Source organism: Drosophila santomea, chromosome 2L, assembly GCF_016746245.2.
Source record: "Drosophila santomea strain STO CAGO 1482 chromosome 2L, Prin_Dsan_1.1, whole genome shotgun sequence".
Taxonomy (NCBI): domain Eukaryota; kingdom Metazoa; phylum Arthropoda; class Insecta; order Diptera; family Drosophilidae; genus Drosophila; species Drosophila santomea.
The window spans coordinates 6,218,445-6,233,685 of NC_053016.2; the positions used below are offsets into that span (position 1 = coordinate 6,218,445).

The following is a 15,241-nucleotide window of genomic DNA, read 5'->3' on the forward strand; positions in this document are numbered from 1 at the left end:
TTGTCTCCATAATGTACATAGCTACCCCATAGCTTTTCAAGTGTAATTTAATCAACTTGTGATTATTACAGCGGTGGAGCACCGAGATACAAGAACATAATGCCGTGTCCATTTATCCATGCATCTCCATGTCCACAATCAGCAGCAACCACCGTCCAAGAATGGGGAAAATTGGCAATGGCAACCCATTGTTGGGGGAGTTGGGCTCAAGGGGCATGGGGCAAGTTGCCATGCAGGAGGAAGTGCACATTTATGGGAATTAATCAACTCGTAAGTTCTTGACACTTGGCAACGCACAATACACTCGAAAAAATGCCCTCTTAATTTAGTAGCATAAGCATATCCTTCAATACAGTGTGCTTTATTCTGCCTTTGTGTTTTTTTTTAAGATTATACGACATTATCTGCTGTACTTAAGCATATAAACAAGTAAGAATCATTTCGTTTCTCTCAGTGCAGCATTAGCATTATCCAGATGCTGATGACGACGAACAATGATTGAGGAACAATAACAAAGAAAGTTTTCCCGCTTTCTGCGTGGAAATTTCCGAAGCCCAGAGCACCGAAGCACCCAAAAAACTGATCCAACCGTTTGGGGAGAGCGTGGAAAAGCAAAACAAAGCGGAGTACAACAACACGCGCATAATGAGCATAATGAGAGCAGCAACGGTACTGGGGAGCGGTTCTTAAGGGAGAGGGGGCGTGGGTGGAGTGTGTAGTGGAGCCAATGTACTCAACTCTCCGCGCATGTCAACGGGAGAGTGGGAGAACGGGAGAGTGAGAGACATGTGCTCGTGTGCGTGTGATTTTCTTTGTGCTTTGTATTTTAATATTTATAAAGCAGGGCCGCATCGCATTCTTAGAGGGTGGAGTGAGGCCCTGGCCCCACTGCCTTTGAATGCAAAACACTTAGCTGCACTGGAAACGAATTGCATTGCCCAAGCAACTGCCCTCGGGTGTGTTGTTGTCTGGCCGCTGTCTGCACTCAATCATTTATTCTATTTGCGTAGCCAGCGAAGGAGATGGAGCGAGATAGAGAGAACATTAAGGTAAAACACAAACGAAACCCCAAGCTCTCACACACACACACACACACACCTTAGCCACATAACCTCCCCCTGGCCAAACGCTTTTGCTTTGGCCTTTTTCATGTTGCTTGGCAAAGTGTCGAATACGCTCAACAGCTGTCGTCGTCACACTGCAAGAAAACGGGAGTCTTTGCTGGGGCACATTTCGGTCAAGCAGATAACAACGACGCTAGCCAACATTGCGGATGAGTAATATGCTCTATGAATCGCTTGCAACCGTATATGTTCTAAGTTATTACTCATATCAACAGATCAAAAGAAACCAATGCATTTTTGGAATTTGTCGAATATTAAAATTTGAAAATTTAAAATATTTCTTAATTTGTTCCGAGTTTGTTGTTTCGGAAAAGTTCTGTTTGCATTTCATTACTATATTTTACAGTTTTACCGAAATTACACCCCGTTTCTCTCAGTGCTCCATCACTCTTATCTTGAAGCTTTGTTGCGAGAACGCAGGAATGAGAGAGAAAGAGTGAGGCGCGTGGTGTGCCTGTGTGAGTGTTGAGGGGCGAAGAACACTGGCGCTGAGTTTCCGACTTGCTGGGGAACTTGGGACTGCGTTCGGTTAGTTGGTGATCTTTCGCCGAGAGCGCAACACGCAGCACGCATCGCTATTCGCAGTCGCAGGAAGCAGGGAAACCAAGAGTTGGCAACAACTTCTCGTGGCTCCCAGTCCGTTTGTGTGTGCTTCTAATAACGTCTGCTTTAGCGGTCTAAAATCGGTTCTAACTCATTTTTTTAACTTTAAGACCATTTGAACAGTCGAAGCGCAAATAATTGCATAATTACACGTTTTTTCAAAAATATTCAAGAGTGCTGCGAGTGCGAAAATAAATGAGAATTCAGTTTCGAGTCTGCTGAATCATCGCATATACACAGCACAACGTATACATAAATCAGTTTTCGTAGCCTTCGCGCCCGTCCACGTCATCAACGAAAAATATAAACCAAATTTTCGAATCGAATCGAATCGAATACTGAAAAGCTAGCTAACCGTAAACAAGTGCGAAAGAACAGCGGCGAAATGTCAAAGAATAACGGAAAGGGCGCCAAAGGCGAATTCGAATTCCCGCAGCCAGCGAAGAAGCAAACCTTCTCGCAAATGATCTACGATCCCCAGGAGGGCACCTTCTTCGGACGCACCGGCAAAAACTGGAGTAAGTTCTCCTGAGCTCTATTGAATAACATCAAAAATATCTAGAAAACGTCCAAATGAATGTCTGTATAAAGTTTTAGAACTAAGTTCACTAAGTTCATGACAAAAATAACTGAAAGCCTTTAGTTACGGTTTATGGTTTTGAAATGCATACTTTTAAAAGTATTCATGATTCGAGTGAATCAGCATTGTAGAAATTGTTTTACTACAAAGTATATTGAATACTTATAAAGGTATAGTTAGTGTTATACAGCTAGTTTCCAAATTTCTATGGAGAAACGCGACTTATGCGCACTCTGTACTAATCTGCACCAAAGAGCTCTTTGCAAGCCCCTCTAATGAGATATCTGCATCCACTCCACGCTCACTCTCCACATAGAAACAAAAATGCGATTGTTTATTGTATATAACCAGACACTTGTCCGTCATATGGTAATGGAAACTATACATATATAGGCAGCGTGTGTCTTATCAGTCGATTTGGCGAGTCATAATGTGGGAAGTGGGATGAGGTAGAGAAGCGGTTACGGAGATTTCGAAAATGTTTAGTCAACGCCATAAAATAGATAAACTCATTACGAGGCAGTCAGATGAAGTGGGATTTCTAAAAGCAGCCATAAAAGTATTATTAAGAATTATAATCACCTTGAGCAATACTTGGCAACTGAGGCTAAGTAAAAGAATCTGGAAAGTTTTATAATCGAGCATTAACCATATGTTTATTAAGCTGCACACTGAATTGTCAGCTACGAAATTTTTGAATTGCCTTTTTTAATTAGGCTAGCATATTTCAACGTCAATGCGAATTCTCTACTTTCGAAAATGGACACGGATCCACGTTCAGAAGGTGGGGAATTGGGGAAAACGTGAGGGAAAAGGAACGAGGTAGTGGGTAAAGAGCACTTTGCTTTTATCGCCTATAATATTTGCCTTCTTATAATGGGTTCTGTAAACAAATTCAAGGTTTCACACGGAGAGGCGTTCTGTGAATTTACGCTCTCACGATATCATATATATTTTTAAAAAATATGCCGATCTTAGAACAAACTGCTGAGACACTACCAATTTTAAATAGTGTTAGGTATTTTCTGGGTACTTCTCTTATCGGTAGCTCGCTGAAAAGTTCCCTTGACGTCATTTGTTTGCTTTTAATTAAGTTGGCCAAGTTCGCTTCAAGTTTATCGCAATGTTTAAATTGATGTATAATTTATTTACCTCAGTGCCAAAGGTGTTCCCCAAAAAGCTCTAATAACTTTTTATGCTAATTCCAACATGTTATATATACTAATTCTCAGGACAATCGGCAAAGAACTTAAGAACTATTGACACACCTGGCACTGCCAACATATGGCGGCATGTCTATTAAAAATAAAACTATTTGCTCAACTGAATATAGAGAGGATAAAGTGTTCAGCTAATTCGTATCATTAGGCACAGCTCGTGGTGCATGTCCTTTGGTTTTTCACTGTCTAATGCCCGGTAATTGCAGTCGTGTGCAGGACATTAGTGGGAAAATTAAATGGCAACGACCCCATAAACAATGTGAAGCAGTGTGGCAGAATTCTAAACGGAGAAAACACAGGTTGAAAATGCTGAATTTGCTTTACGATCGCCATCCGATTAATTCCGATTTCAAATGAAGGCGAAGCATTGGACGGTTGGCTAGGCTTTGCTTTCCATTAATTAACGCAATGAGAACTTGTTTAGGTTCGTGCCGGTTGTATTTTTATTTAGGTGCGGATGAACCTTCTCAGAGAACCGGTTCAGTGGGTTTATGATCACTTTTTTGGTTTTCGAAATGCTTTCGCCTTGCTACACATTTTATTTCTCTACAGCGCATTTAGCTGTTCAAACAGTTGAATACCTCACCTGCCATCATGAAAATAGTTGTTAACATAATTATATTAGAGCTATGATGTAATACTTATCAAAAAATTGATTTTTGTCTGCTTAATTTAGTCTGATTTTTGATTCAGTTGAATTTCTGTATTGAAATCACCGTGGCGGATATCAGATCGATGCAACCGCAAAGTGGCAGGAAAGGCAGGCAAATCACTGCCCTAGCCAGTTTCTAAAATCGGGCTCAAACCGGCTAGAACCGCATTTGGCCGGCTACATCTGATTTTCCCATTAATCGCCCCCGCCACGCCCTCCAGTCTGATTACATTGACATGCTGCTAACTAATTGTCACGATAGCGACAAGTCTGCGATAAAATACACAATTCAATTAAAGCGCAGGAAACGAGCCTAATTTGCTTAAGCTAATTTAGAATAAAATCAGTTTTTCAGTCGTCAGTATAGATGCTATTTCTTTTTCGATCACATACTATTAGAAAAGGCTACTCCCGATTTCTTTTCTTTTTAGAAAAAACAATTCTGAATTTTTTAAATTTCTTTTTCCATTTTTTCTATTACTTGGCTTTTCAAACAATTCGCCTTCACATTTCGATTTTTTTTGTTTTAGAATAAATATTTACCGATTCGTTTTCACAATCATCTTGTTAAAAGGCGAATGTAAACGTTAAATATACGATTTTTACACTGTAGCGAAATACTCAAACAAAAACGAACCAAAACCTCTTTGGTTGATCCATTTCTTGTTGCTCATTCTGAGTAATTCGGCAATTTACAACTTGGCCAGAACCAAATAAAACACAAAAACACGCCCGCATTTAGGCCAAAAAATAATCAGCAAACTAAACGCTTGCAATGTTTGCCGTGGGCGGGGCCATCGGGGCTTCCCCTGGTTAACATGTGAAATTAATTCACTTAAAATGCCGCAAAGTATGCTATAGGCCCCAAGCACACAGGCGGCGAAAAGAAAGATGGCCAAGGATCCTGGGTGTGCTGGTGCTAGTAATAGTGTTAGTATGTGTGTGGTGTGTGTGTGTGGTGTGTGTGTATGGCTGTGTGTGTGGTGGTGACGCATGGACAAAGGGTGCGGCGAACAGCAACAAATAAAGCGGCGCCACGGAGACGGCTTATTGCCAATGAGGACAAAACGGGACAGGAGTTGAAACTGGCAGTGGGCATGGAGATGTGGATGGAGATGGGGATGGAAATGGTAATGGGGGTGACGTGACCCACTCAATCTGGTGGATGCGATTCAGGGTGGATGGTGACAGACGCCAACAAGTTGCATCTTCGTCTTATTCCGCTTCGTTTTGTTTTCCTTTCTTGGCTGGCACTTGCGGCACGGTGGCGTCATAACTGTTGCTTCCCAATACACAGATAAAAAATTGGGTAAAGATGGGGTGTAGAAATAAAATATATATATTTGAATTTTTTTGTAAAAATTACCATTACTTGTTGAATATTTTTGTTGATTAAATTGTATTTGGAAGAACAACTGCATTATAAGCCATAATTATAAGATAGATAACGATTTTCAAGGTAAAGAAAGTCTGTCCTTCTCTTCGGCTAAGGCTATTCGACACCTGTATAAACTGAATATGGTTACAAATGTATTTTCTATTCATGATCGTGGCACATTTGCGGAATCAAATTGTCGCAAACTCATTACATAATTGAGTTGCGGCTGCACATGTGCAGGCCATTAACCGCTTTCCCACAACTGGACGACTTGCTGGTCAAGTGTGCAAATTAAGCCACTCGGCTAGTGGTTTTTAGAGCTTGTGCCTGGAGGTGTCCTGGACTCTGGCCATATGTGCCTCCAGCACGTAACTAAATTATTAAGTTCCGCTGGCCTTGGTGGTTACACTTGGATGTCGCCTACAACGCAGCGAGGTTATCAATCGTTGGTCATGCAAACCGACTAGCGTTTCCAGAACTTTTGGGTTGGGTTTCCTGGGGATGGAAATGGGGTTGGGGTTGGGGTTTTGGTTGCGAATGGGAATGGGGATGGGGATGTTCGTGGCACGGGCGGGTGTGGCGATTTTATATGGGTCACGAGTCCTTTGAGTTTGTTTACCGCCTTGGCGGACGGACGAACGGACAAGGATAAGCGTGGCCCTCGTCCACTCTGTGATTGTCCATGGTGTTTATGGAAGCCTGGTCCCCGAGTTGCAGCCATCCGCCCCAAAAGCGATTGCACAATGTCCGAGTATGGGTGCCAGGTCATATAAGTAAAGTTCCACTTTATGCGTTATGAATAAACTTGATACCTCCCGCCGACATCTTGTTTGACTTTTATATAAAAGTTGAGCAAGTTTCGAGCAAGGAGAAGTGGTTCGGTTTAAGAATACTTCTGGGTTAAACACCTCATAACGTCTTATACAGACAGAATAGCTCCTGGTCTCAAGTTTGCTTTCGGTTTATCAGTTATATTCGAAACTAAGTCGAGTGGAGAGTATCGAGAAAGTTCTGGTTTGGTAACATATAGTAAGTACATAGAAAGTTCCATGTTTTATAATATGTTTATGTCATGGTGTCATCATCATTTGTCATATATGCCATCAAGTTTTTACTTGGTAATAAAAAGTAAATTACGAGTAACCATGATTTAACGATGTAGCCTCTAATGCAATAACGCCCCCCGGGGAGTGAAAAATGAACTGATGTAATAAATATATTCATGATTTCAAATACATTCACTGCATATATAGTTCTGCCCACCATGCAATAGACATGTGAAGTGGCTTCCATACAGTATATATTTTTTATATTTCTGTACTAGTGGCCATTGAAGTGGAGTAAACTTATCGATTTCGGTGGTAAAGGCAATGACGGTCCCTCATTCGAGACCGAAGACATAAGAATGTTTGGGGACTCTGCCGTCATGTAACGAAAAGCGTGTAGACCACAATTCCTTACACATTAAGTACTGGTGGTCTGGTAGAGCCACCTTGCCAGGCGGCGGTTGGAATTGGCCATGGGGTAGTGGCTAGTTGACTCTGTGGTTTGGTAGTTCGGTGGGTCGGTGGACAACTGGCGTCGCACCACCAGTGAGCGACTGTCTGCCGCAGTATTTGTCTGTGACTGGGTTCGCTGTGGTCATTGCCAAACTCATTTCCTTGTACTTGAACGCAATTATTTCCCATTTGGACTTGGCAACAAGCAGCCATTTGGCCATTTGGCGCACTCTGAAATTTTGATGAGCAACTAAAAACTCAGATATGGAAAAGTCGTTACCAAGCGCTGGCCAATGCCATGGATTACCTATTGATATCTTCTATCATGGAATAGTGGAACTGGTCAAGACCGAATATTTGTGGTTCTTTTAAAATTTTGTTTGGCATAAAATATAAGGTTATATTTCACGGCAAATAGTTTTACGTGCAGTCTAAAACATATCGTAGTTTACTTCATATATTTTTAAATATTTATCTGCAATGATAGTTAAAACGAATCATGAGGAAATACTATCGATTTTGAACTGTAATTACTGTGCACTCAAATATGAAGGAACGCAATTGTGATTTACTGACCAAAGTAGTTTTTAATCGACCTCTTGGCTGGTTCTTTTGAAAAGACCTCGCCAAGGCCCATCGATAGCTGGGTGCCAACTGGTCAATGTCCACCCCGTATCGCGTAATTTCCCCATGCCTTTGTCACCTACTGTACCCTGGCGTCCGTGCATTGTATTCGATATTCATTCATACGATTAATTTGTTTGAAAATTTGAGCTCCAGTGGACTGACAGCGAATCGTTCGTTCGTTCGTTTGTTTCGTTTTCGCTGTCATTTTCGGTTTGTCGATGTTGGCGCTCATTTATGCAATTGCTTTGGAACTGGGCCTGGGCTTGGCCCAGTCGGAAAGACTCCCGATGTCCGGTGCTCTGTGTCCACTGTGGCCGCATGGAAGTGGCGAATAGCCCACTGAATTCTAGCTGAGTCGTCAATGTTAATGACATTGAAATACTGAAAACTGCCGGCTCTCTGTTTATTGTTTCTGGTCGTATTTACTATACTGCACCCGCGGTAAGCGTTCGATTATCTGCGTGCCCGTTTAGATTGCATAAGCCCTGTCCCCAATCTCTCATTTCCATTTCCATTCCCATTTCCATTTCCTGATCCCCCATTCATCCAGTTCCGCAGAGCCCAGTATGGCCCCACTTTTGCAAATAAGGGAAACCATCAAAACTTAATTGAATAGGGTGTAATTGGTACTGGTTATTGGTGTTCAAAATATCTTTCTATAATTTATAATAGTTATAAGTTGAATAGTATTTCCAAAAAACTGAAAGTGTGACTAGTTTTGAAACAATACTTGATTGCTAATTAAGTCATTTTATGGATGTAATCTCATAAATTTCTTCTTGATTGCTAATTAAGTCATTTTATGGATGTAATCTCATAAATTTCTTCTGTTTTCCCGCAGGTCAGCTTATGCTGTTCTACACAATCTTCTACATCGTTCTGGCCGCCCTCTTCACCATTTGCATGCAGGGTCTTCTGTCCACCATCAGCGACACGGAACCCAAGTGGAAGCTGCACGACTCGCTTATAGGCACCAATCCCGGCCTGGGATTCCGCCCCTTGAGCGAGCAAACGGAGCGAGGATCGGTGATCGCCTTCGATGGCAAGAAGCCGGCCGAGAGCGATTACTGGATCGAGCTGATTGATGACTTCCTGCGGGGTAAGCTAATTTCAATTTAGTGGAATGGAGGAGAGATCTATTTAATATGGAACTTTTCACTTTGCAGAATACAACCACACCGAGGGACGGGATATGAAGCACTGCGGCTATGGTCAGGTCCTCGATCGCACGGACGTGTGTGTGGTGAACACGGATCTGTTTGGCGGCTGCTCGAAGGCCAATAACTACGGCTACAAGACGAACCAGCCCTGCATATTCCTGAAGCTGAATAAGATCTTCGGCTGGATCCCGGATGTGTACGATGCGGAGGAGAAGGGCATGCCAGACGATCTCAAGAAGGTGATCAATGAGACGAAAAAGGAGGAGGTGAGTAGTATGCATATTTGTTGTATCTTAATCTTTACTCAAGTGATGCCTTTCTGTACTCCAGCGGCAGCAAGTCTGGGTGAGCTGCAACGGTCACTTGGGCAAGGACAAGGAGCACTTCCAGAACATCCGCTACTTCCCCAGCCAAGGGTTCCCAAGCTACTATTACCCGTTCCTGAACCAACCCGGCTACCTGAGTCCCCTGGTGGCCGTGCAGTTCAACTCGCCGCCCAAGGGCCAAATGATGGACGTGGAGTGCCGCGCCTGGGCCAAGAACATTAATTACAGCGGCAGTAACCGCGATCGCCAGGGCTCAGTGACCTTCCAGATCCTCCTGGACTAAGTGCGGGGAATGGGAATCATGTCGCCAACTTGTGATCGCAGCAACAAATACTGGCCGTATTCTGGGCGAGGATATGGCAACCGCGTCGGAGACCAACTACCACCTACCTAACTAAAAGAGATATACACATATGCAGATATAGATATACATATATATGGAATGAGCTAGCGACCTTAGGTTTTCAAGTGTATTGTATATATTTATACGCAGGGAATGATCCGACCGTCAATTGAACTCTGAACATCTGGCCTAAAATAAAAATAGAATGTCAAAAATCTTGAAATTAAAGTTCAAATCGTACACACGCAATTGTTGTTATAGCTTTTAGCTTGTCTATTGCTATCAGTTATTATTATTAATATTTATCATATTATTTCATTATGAATTCTTGTAATTACGATCATTATTTTCTGTCAGTTGTATTTAGTTTTAATTTATAAATGTTGAAACATGCCCGAAAATTCTTTTGTTTCCCGCAAATCGCCTAGGCTTGTTCAATTTTGTACAAAGAAGTAACTAAATAAATTATAATTGTTAAACGTATGCCAATCATGGAAAAGGAAACATTTTGATCTAAGCTGAATGTCGATTATTTTTTTTGAACTGGAAAGTATTCAAGAACCTTTAAGTAGTGCAATTTTTAAAGCAACAACCGCAGTAACTAATAATTCCAGTCATTTATGCGACTAACAAATCAAAATTTTTATTTATTTTAAACATATTTCATTCACACAAACAAATAAAACAAAGTTAAGCGAATAATGTTTTTGCGTTTTATCATTTTAATAAAGAACAGAGAATATAAGAACCCAAATTGTGTTTTCATTAACTAAATATTTTATTTTACAGTGAAAAAAACAATGGCCTGCTTTTAGGCGAGTGAGAGAAAGAAAAACTACTTAGAAAATCAAGAATTGAATTCTTTTGAATTTCGTTAGACTTTTATTAATTTGAATGTATTAAACAATTACGAAATATTATCTCTTTCGTTATAAACATAGTTATAGCATAGTTATTGATCTTGATTTGTAACAATTTAAACTGCGATATTTTAACTATATGCACTGCATAATTGCATAATATTTAGGTCTATATAAAGTAATCACAAAATATTATTATCACAATTTATGGATACACATACAGTATTGGTTTAAGTGCCCTCTTATCTTTCGCAGTACTGATGTTCTTGTAACTGGCTTTGATTCAAAACTTATTTTTGATATGCGATTCCAATCCGTTTAGCTATGATGAAAATTTAACGATGACCTCTCTATCCTCTATAATCCCAATTTATTGACCACAATTCATAATATTTGTTTTCATAGGTGTAAAAAATACAAGCAATTGCAAGTGGAGCTTACAAACCCAGTTACAAGAATGACTATCGCATTAATATCTTTACGGTTACAACAACGCGAGTAAAAACACCAGATTTCAGATAAAACTTCATTGATCTGCTACTTTAGTTAGGATTAGTTTGGAGGTGTCGGCTGACTTAAGACAAAAGTTTAGCATTGGTTGAGACGAAGATTGAAACTCGATTTTGTTAGGTACTTTTACTATTGTTACTGCTGTGAAAGATATAAAAAATAGAGTTAAAACATTTATTACTAAATGGCAGCTTTTCAATTACCTCAGGCGTGTCGAGCTCCCCAAAGTTGCGTCTCATGGTACATTCGATATATATTGTCTCTGATAAGTTTGGCTTTATCTGGATAAAATACATTCTTATTAGCAACCTAAATAATTTACGTTAGTTGCTATTACCCTTGGATAGGTTGTGGGCCACCACGTTCTTTTTCAGGAAGTCAAGGCACAATTCCTGGGAGGTTCCCAATGAGTGCATATTGCACGTCAATGCCCTGTGAATAAATGTGTTTTTTTTTACAAATAATTAAAATATTTTACAACTCTTCAGGCTTTAAAAAACACTTCTTCCATAATGGAACCTGGTCCGAAAACCAGGTAGAACTCACCCAAGCTGCCGAAATGCAATGTCCTCCTGGTCCCTGACCGAATGCGCCTGGGTGAGACTGGTCTTGCTGGGCCTCCGGTTGGCTGGCACGGAGCCAGTGGAGACTGGAGCCGCCGGAGTGGCCGATGGTGCCGCCTGATGCGAGGAGCTGGAGGAGGAGTCGCCGCCCTGTTTGCGCTGCGACTTGGCAGCAGGCGCATCTGCAGTTCCCGTTCCTGTTCCCGTTCCTGATCCTGCTGCGCCAGCTGCCTGCCGCTGCTGCTGCTTCTGCTGGCGGCGCATTTGGCGCCGCATCTGACTCTGACCACGGTGCTCCCGTTCCGCCTGCATGGCGTCGTGGAAGATGGCGTTCCAGTAGCGCGCCTGCTGCCAGATGGGCTGTTGGCGCAGCGAGGAGAAGAGGTACTCGCGATAGGGATCGCAGCCGGGCACCTCGACCTCATGGTAGAAGAGGAAACACAGGTTCATCAGTACCGCAGCCGGGCCATAATCCTCGCACTCGCTGCACTCGAACAGGGCCAAGGCGAAGTACTGGGCCAGACCGCCGAACGTCAGCGAGTCCAGCCGCTTGGACTTGTGGCGCTGCTCGGTAAGGAAGCGGGTGAACCACAGTCGACCGATCTCCAGACGCAGCAGCACGCCAAACTCCGACTTCAGTTCGAGATCAACGGCTCCCGGTGATCCGCCAAACAGCAGAGCGGTAAAGTGCTTCATAAACTCCTTGACCGGCTCCTCGCCCGCTCGGCAATCCAGGCTGATGGAGGAAGCCCACGAGGGCACGGAGTTCTGCGACTCCGAGCGGATGAAGTGCCGCCAGTCGGTGGACTCCATGCTGGGGCTAGCCAACAGCTGATCCGGCTCATCGCGCAGGCTGGTCAGAGTGCTGCTGTTGGAGGCGCGACTGCGCGACGGCAAGCGCATCGAGTTGCTACCGCCCGCCCCCCACTGCTGCCGTCCTGCGGCTGCCGCTCCTGCCGCTCCTGCCACTCCTGCCTCCGTCGGCGGCTGCACATCTATGTGCGGCGGCAGGGTGTCGCCCACCTCGCCAATCCTCTGCACATCCCTCTGCATGTCCATCTCGCTGCGACGGGCTCCTGCAATGGCTCTGGCCCTCTCATAACCGCCGGAGTGACGCGACTCTATGGAATCCGAGCGAGTGGTGCTGCTCACGTCGTGGGATCGATTGGCCATGTGCTCGGGCAGGGATATGGAGCTGCTGTCGTCGCTGCTGCTGGAGCTGCTCGAGGAGCCGGAGCTGGAGCGAAGTGGACCACCCAGTTTGCTGGCCGCGTGCCGCCCACGTGATGGCTCCAAACGTGGCCCTACAAATGAGTTAGCATATAGAACTCAGATGATGTGGTTGTGTAACTATTTACGTGGCGCCAAATTGGGCTGGCGATATCGTCCTGAGATGATCTCCTCGTGAGCTCGACGCGCCTTCACTCGCCGCCCTTCGAAGTCGATCTTGGTGTAATCGATGCTCTCATCAACTGTGGAGTAAAATCGCATTATATTCCACAATGATGTGCACAAATATTTAGTACCGGGTAGTACTCACACTTGGGTATATCTTCGTCGTCATCGCAGTAATCAGAATCGCTGGAACTGCTGCTCAGGGTCAGCTGCAAGTAAACATAGTAGAAGGCGCATTTCAAAAGAAAGTCAATCATATGTGGTGTACTAATGGTGCTCTAGAGATGTATGTATTTTGCGCCCAACTGGGTCATTGTTTTGACGTATAGCTGCAGGAAGTATTTTAAAAAGGTTTCTATGCAAAGTAAGTGGATTATTGCTTGTTATGACTCTGTAGTTTTGAAACTTCAACAAGTGGGTCGAGCCAACCATTAAAGGCATATTAAAATCATTTTGAAAAGCTGCAGTGATTACTTAACCCATCGCTCTGAATGATTGATAATCCAAGGCGAAAACGCTTAAGAAATATCGAAGGCTGCACTCCTTCCATCTTCTTGGCTGCTGCAAACATAATTAATTTGAATCAAGGACGAGGCTGCCTAGCCGAAAGCGAGAGAAAGTCAAGTACAAACGGAGCAGCAGAGAATGTACCCCCCCCTTTTGGCAATTCCAGCCCCATCCACAGCCGGCACATGCCCCAAGCGCAGACTGGAATTGGGGGGGAAGGGGGTTTGGGGCCACCCACTGAAGGTCAACCGAGTGCAGCAGCAAAGCGGAAATAGCAAGAACAAACACAACAAGCAACAACAAAAGCATCAAAGTGTCAGTTGCTTCTGCTTTTGCTTTGCAGCATAGACAGAACCCACACACAATCCGCTCCTCCCCCCTCCCTGCACCACCCCCAAGCACCTCTTGTCGCGTTCATTACCAAGGCTGCCCCAACTGAGCCCTAGAGGTGTGCGTGACCCACTGCCAGGCGTGAGTCCATGAAATATATCTATCATAAGATATGTAATATACACAAATAAGCAAGTAGCATGCTACTTAAGCAAAGTGTTCCTAAGTGATCCTAAATAGTGGTACACTTCCCAAACAGAAAGAATTAAGACAAACATGGTCAATATTCAATTATATAGAAACTATTCACGAGGGTATCCTTTTATATAATAACTCCGTAATGCCGAAGAGACCCCTTTTCTAACTCATAAAAACTAGTATGTATATTACATATATTCCAGCTTCAATTATTTGCAACTTAAATTAAAACATACTTGGGCTTATGTGACCTATGACCCTAGTCACGCCACTCACGCTGTCATCGCTACTTGTAGTCGTACCTTGTTCGATATTCCGTTGAGCAGCTCGTTGCTGTTGCCCAGCACGGTGAGGAACTTGGACTTGAGGGCACCGATGCTGGGCGTCCGTTCCATGAACAGCTTGATCTTCGATCGCTCGCCGGCGAATCCGGCCGGCGGTGTTCCTGTGCCAGGCATTGCGCCCGGAGTGGGTGGCTGCGGCTTGGCATCCACCATGTCGTCGGAGTTCCTGCACCGCCGAAACCACTGGAAGTACGATGTGCGCTGGAGCTCAAAGGACCTGCTGCCCGATGATGCAGTGCGGTGTGGCTAAGTGGGAGCGGTCGTAGAGCGTTGCAACTGCTGGTGCTTCTGGTATCGATTTTCCATACGCCTGCATGTCATACACACTGGGTGAAGGTGAACTTTGCACTGCAGAATTTTTGGCGCACTTCATGTACCTTGCAGGCGAAAATTCTGGCTTCTATATTTCTACTTTAAATTCGTCGCCTTTCAGGACTTATTTCCTTTGTTTATATGATATTGGGCTCTTGGGCAACTGCCTATTTATGCAACTGTTTGTTTTTGTTAGGCAAACACTTGCAGCTTCTTTAGGTTTATATATACATATATATACCTGGCTTTGGAATACTACTTTCGGACTAGGTTTGGGCAAAGTAATGTCAGGATAATCGGTAAATTATAAAGGCACTTCTTCATCGCTTAGTATTTTGCACGTACTGCTTGAGCGCCCAACTGGGCTACTACTTGTATACTAGTACTTTCTCAATTCCCCTGGCCCACAACTACACGCTCACCAGCTCACACGCACACACACACACACACACACACACACTGGCGCACGCACACGCCCCTTTTGTACACGCAATACGATGGCGGCGGCAGGCTAACGGTAAATATTTTCCTGTGACTTTTCCACTCGCGTCCAATGCCTGCAGCGAACATTGCGCGAATGCAGCCGGAAAATGCTGGCCCAAACGCAGGTTTCGTTAACATTTGACGGGCTTTGCGTTCGCAGCTGTTATCGATTGTAGGGAAATCTACATAATATCTACATGCCACTGCGCATAGGATTTTCCGCGGGA

General features: G+C 43.7%; 2 protein-coding genes across 3 annotated transcripts; one reads left to right on the forward strand and one right to left on the reverse strand.

Moving 5' to 3' along the window:
* The first annotated feature begins 1,642 nt into the window (after nucleotides 1–1,642).
* On the forward strand, nucleotides 1,643–10,211 carry LOC120454710 (sodium/potassium-transporting ATPase subunit beta-1). Its single transcript, XM_039640260.2, has 4 exons — nucleotides 1,643–2,245; nucleotides 8,525–8,782; nucleotides 8,850–9,109; nucleotides 9,174–10,211. Exons 1-4 carry the CDS (start codon nucleotides 2,113–2,115, stop codon nucleotides 9,450–9,452), a joined length of 930 nt encoding a protein of 309 aa, XP_039496194.1. The 5' UTR covers nucleotides 1,643–2,112; the 3' UTR covers nucleotides 9,453–10,211.
* Nucleotides 10,212–10,721: 510 nt separating this feature from the next.
* Nucleotides 10,722–15,099, reverse strand: LOC120458450 (uncharacterized protein KIAA0513). 2 transcript variants are annotated; one of them, XM_044006922.1, is made up of 7 exons: nucleotides 14,178–15,099; nucleotides 12,986–13,049; nucleotides 12,804–12,917; nucleotides 11,429–12,749; nucleotides 11,220–11,314; nucleotides 11,086–11,163; nucleotides 10,722–11,020 (listed from the first exon to the last, which is right to left on the reverse strand). In XM_044006922.1, the coding sequence occupies exons 1-6, from the start codon at nucleotides 14,370–14,372 to the stop codon at nucleotides 11,087–11,089; spliced, it is 1,866 nt and encodes a 621-aa protein (XP_043862857.1). In that variant the 5' UTR covers nucleotides 14,373–15,099; the 3' UTR covers nucleotides 10,722–11,020; nucleotide 11,086. The 2 variants fall into 2 exon arrangements, with proteins under 2 accessions (XP_043862857.1, XP_039502030.1); XM_039646096.2 differs by having other exon boundaries at nucleotides 10,722–11,023; nucleotides 14,178–14,771.
* Between the last annotated feature and the right edge of the window lie 142 nt (nucleotides 15,100–15,241).

Excerpts from the sequence above, each read along its gene's own strand:
- LOC120454710 (XM_039640260.2), top strand. The coding sequence starts at position 2,113 with ATGTCAAAGAATAACGGAAAGGGCGCCAAAGGCGAATTCGAATTCCCG. Across the intron at positions 2,246-8,524 it reads ACGCACCGGCAAAAACTGGA|GTCAGCTTATGCTGTTCTAC; the intron begins GTAAGTTCTCCT and ends GTTTTCCCGCAG. Across the intron at positions 9,110-9,173 it reads ATGAGACGAAAAAGGAGGAG|CGGCAGCAAGTCTGGGTGAG; the intron begins GTGAGTAGTATG and ends TCTGTACTCCAG.
- LOC120458450 (XM_044006922.1), bottom strand. The coding sequence starts at position 14,372 with ATGGTGGATGCCAAGCCGCAGCCACCCACTCCGGGCGCAATGCCTGGC. Across the intron at positions 13,050-14,177 it reads TCAACGGAATATCGAACAAG|CTGACCCTGAGCAGCAGTTC; the intron begins GTACGACTACAA and ends GTTTACTTGCAG. Across the intron at positions 12,918-12,985 it reads CGACGAAGATATACCCAAGT|TTGATGAGAGCATCGATTAC; the intron begins GTGAGTACTACC and ends TTTACTCCACAG.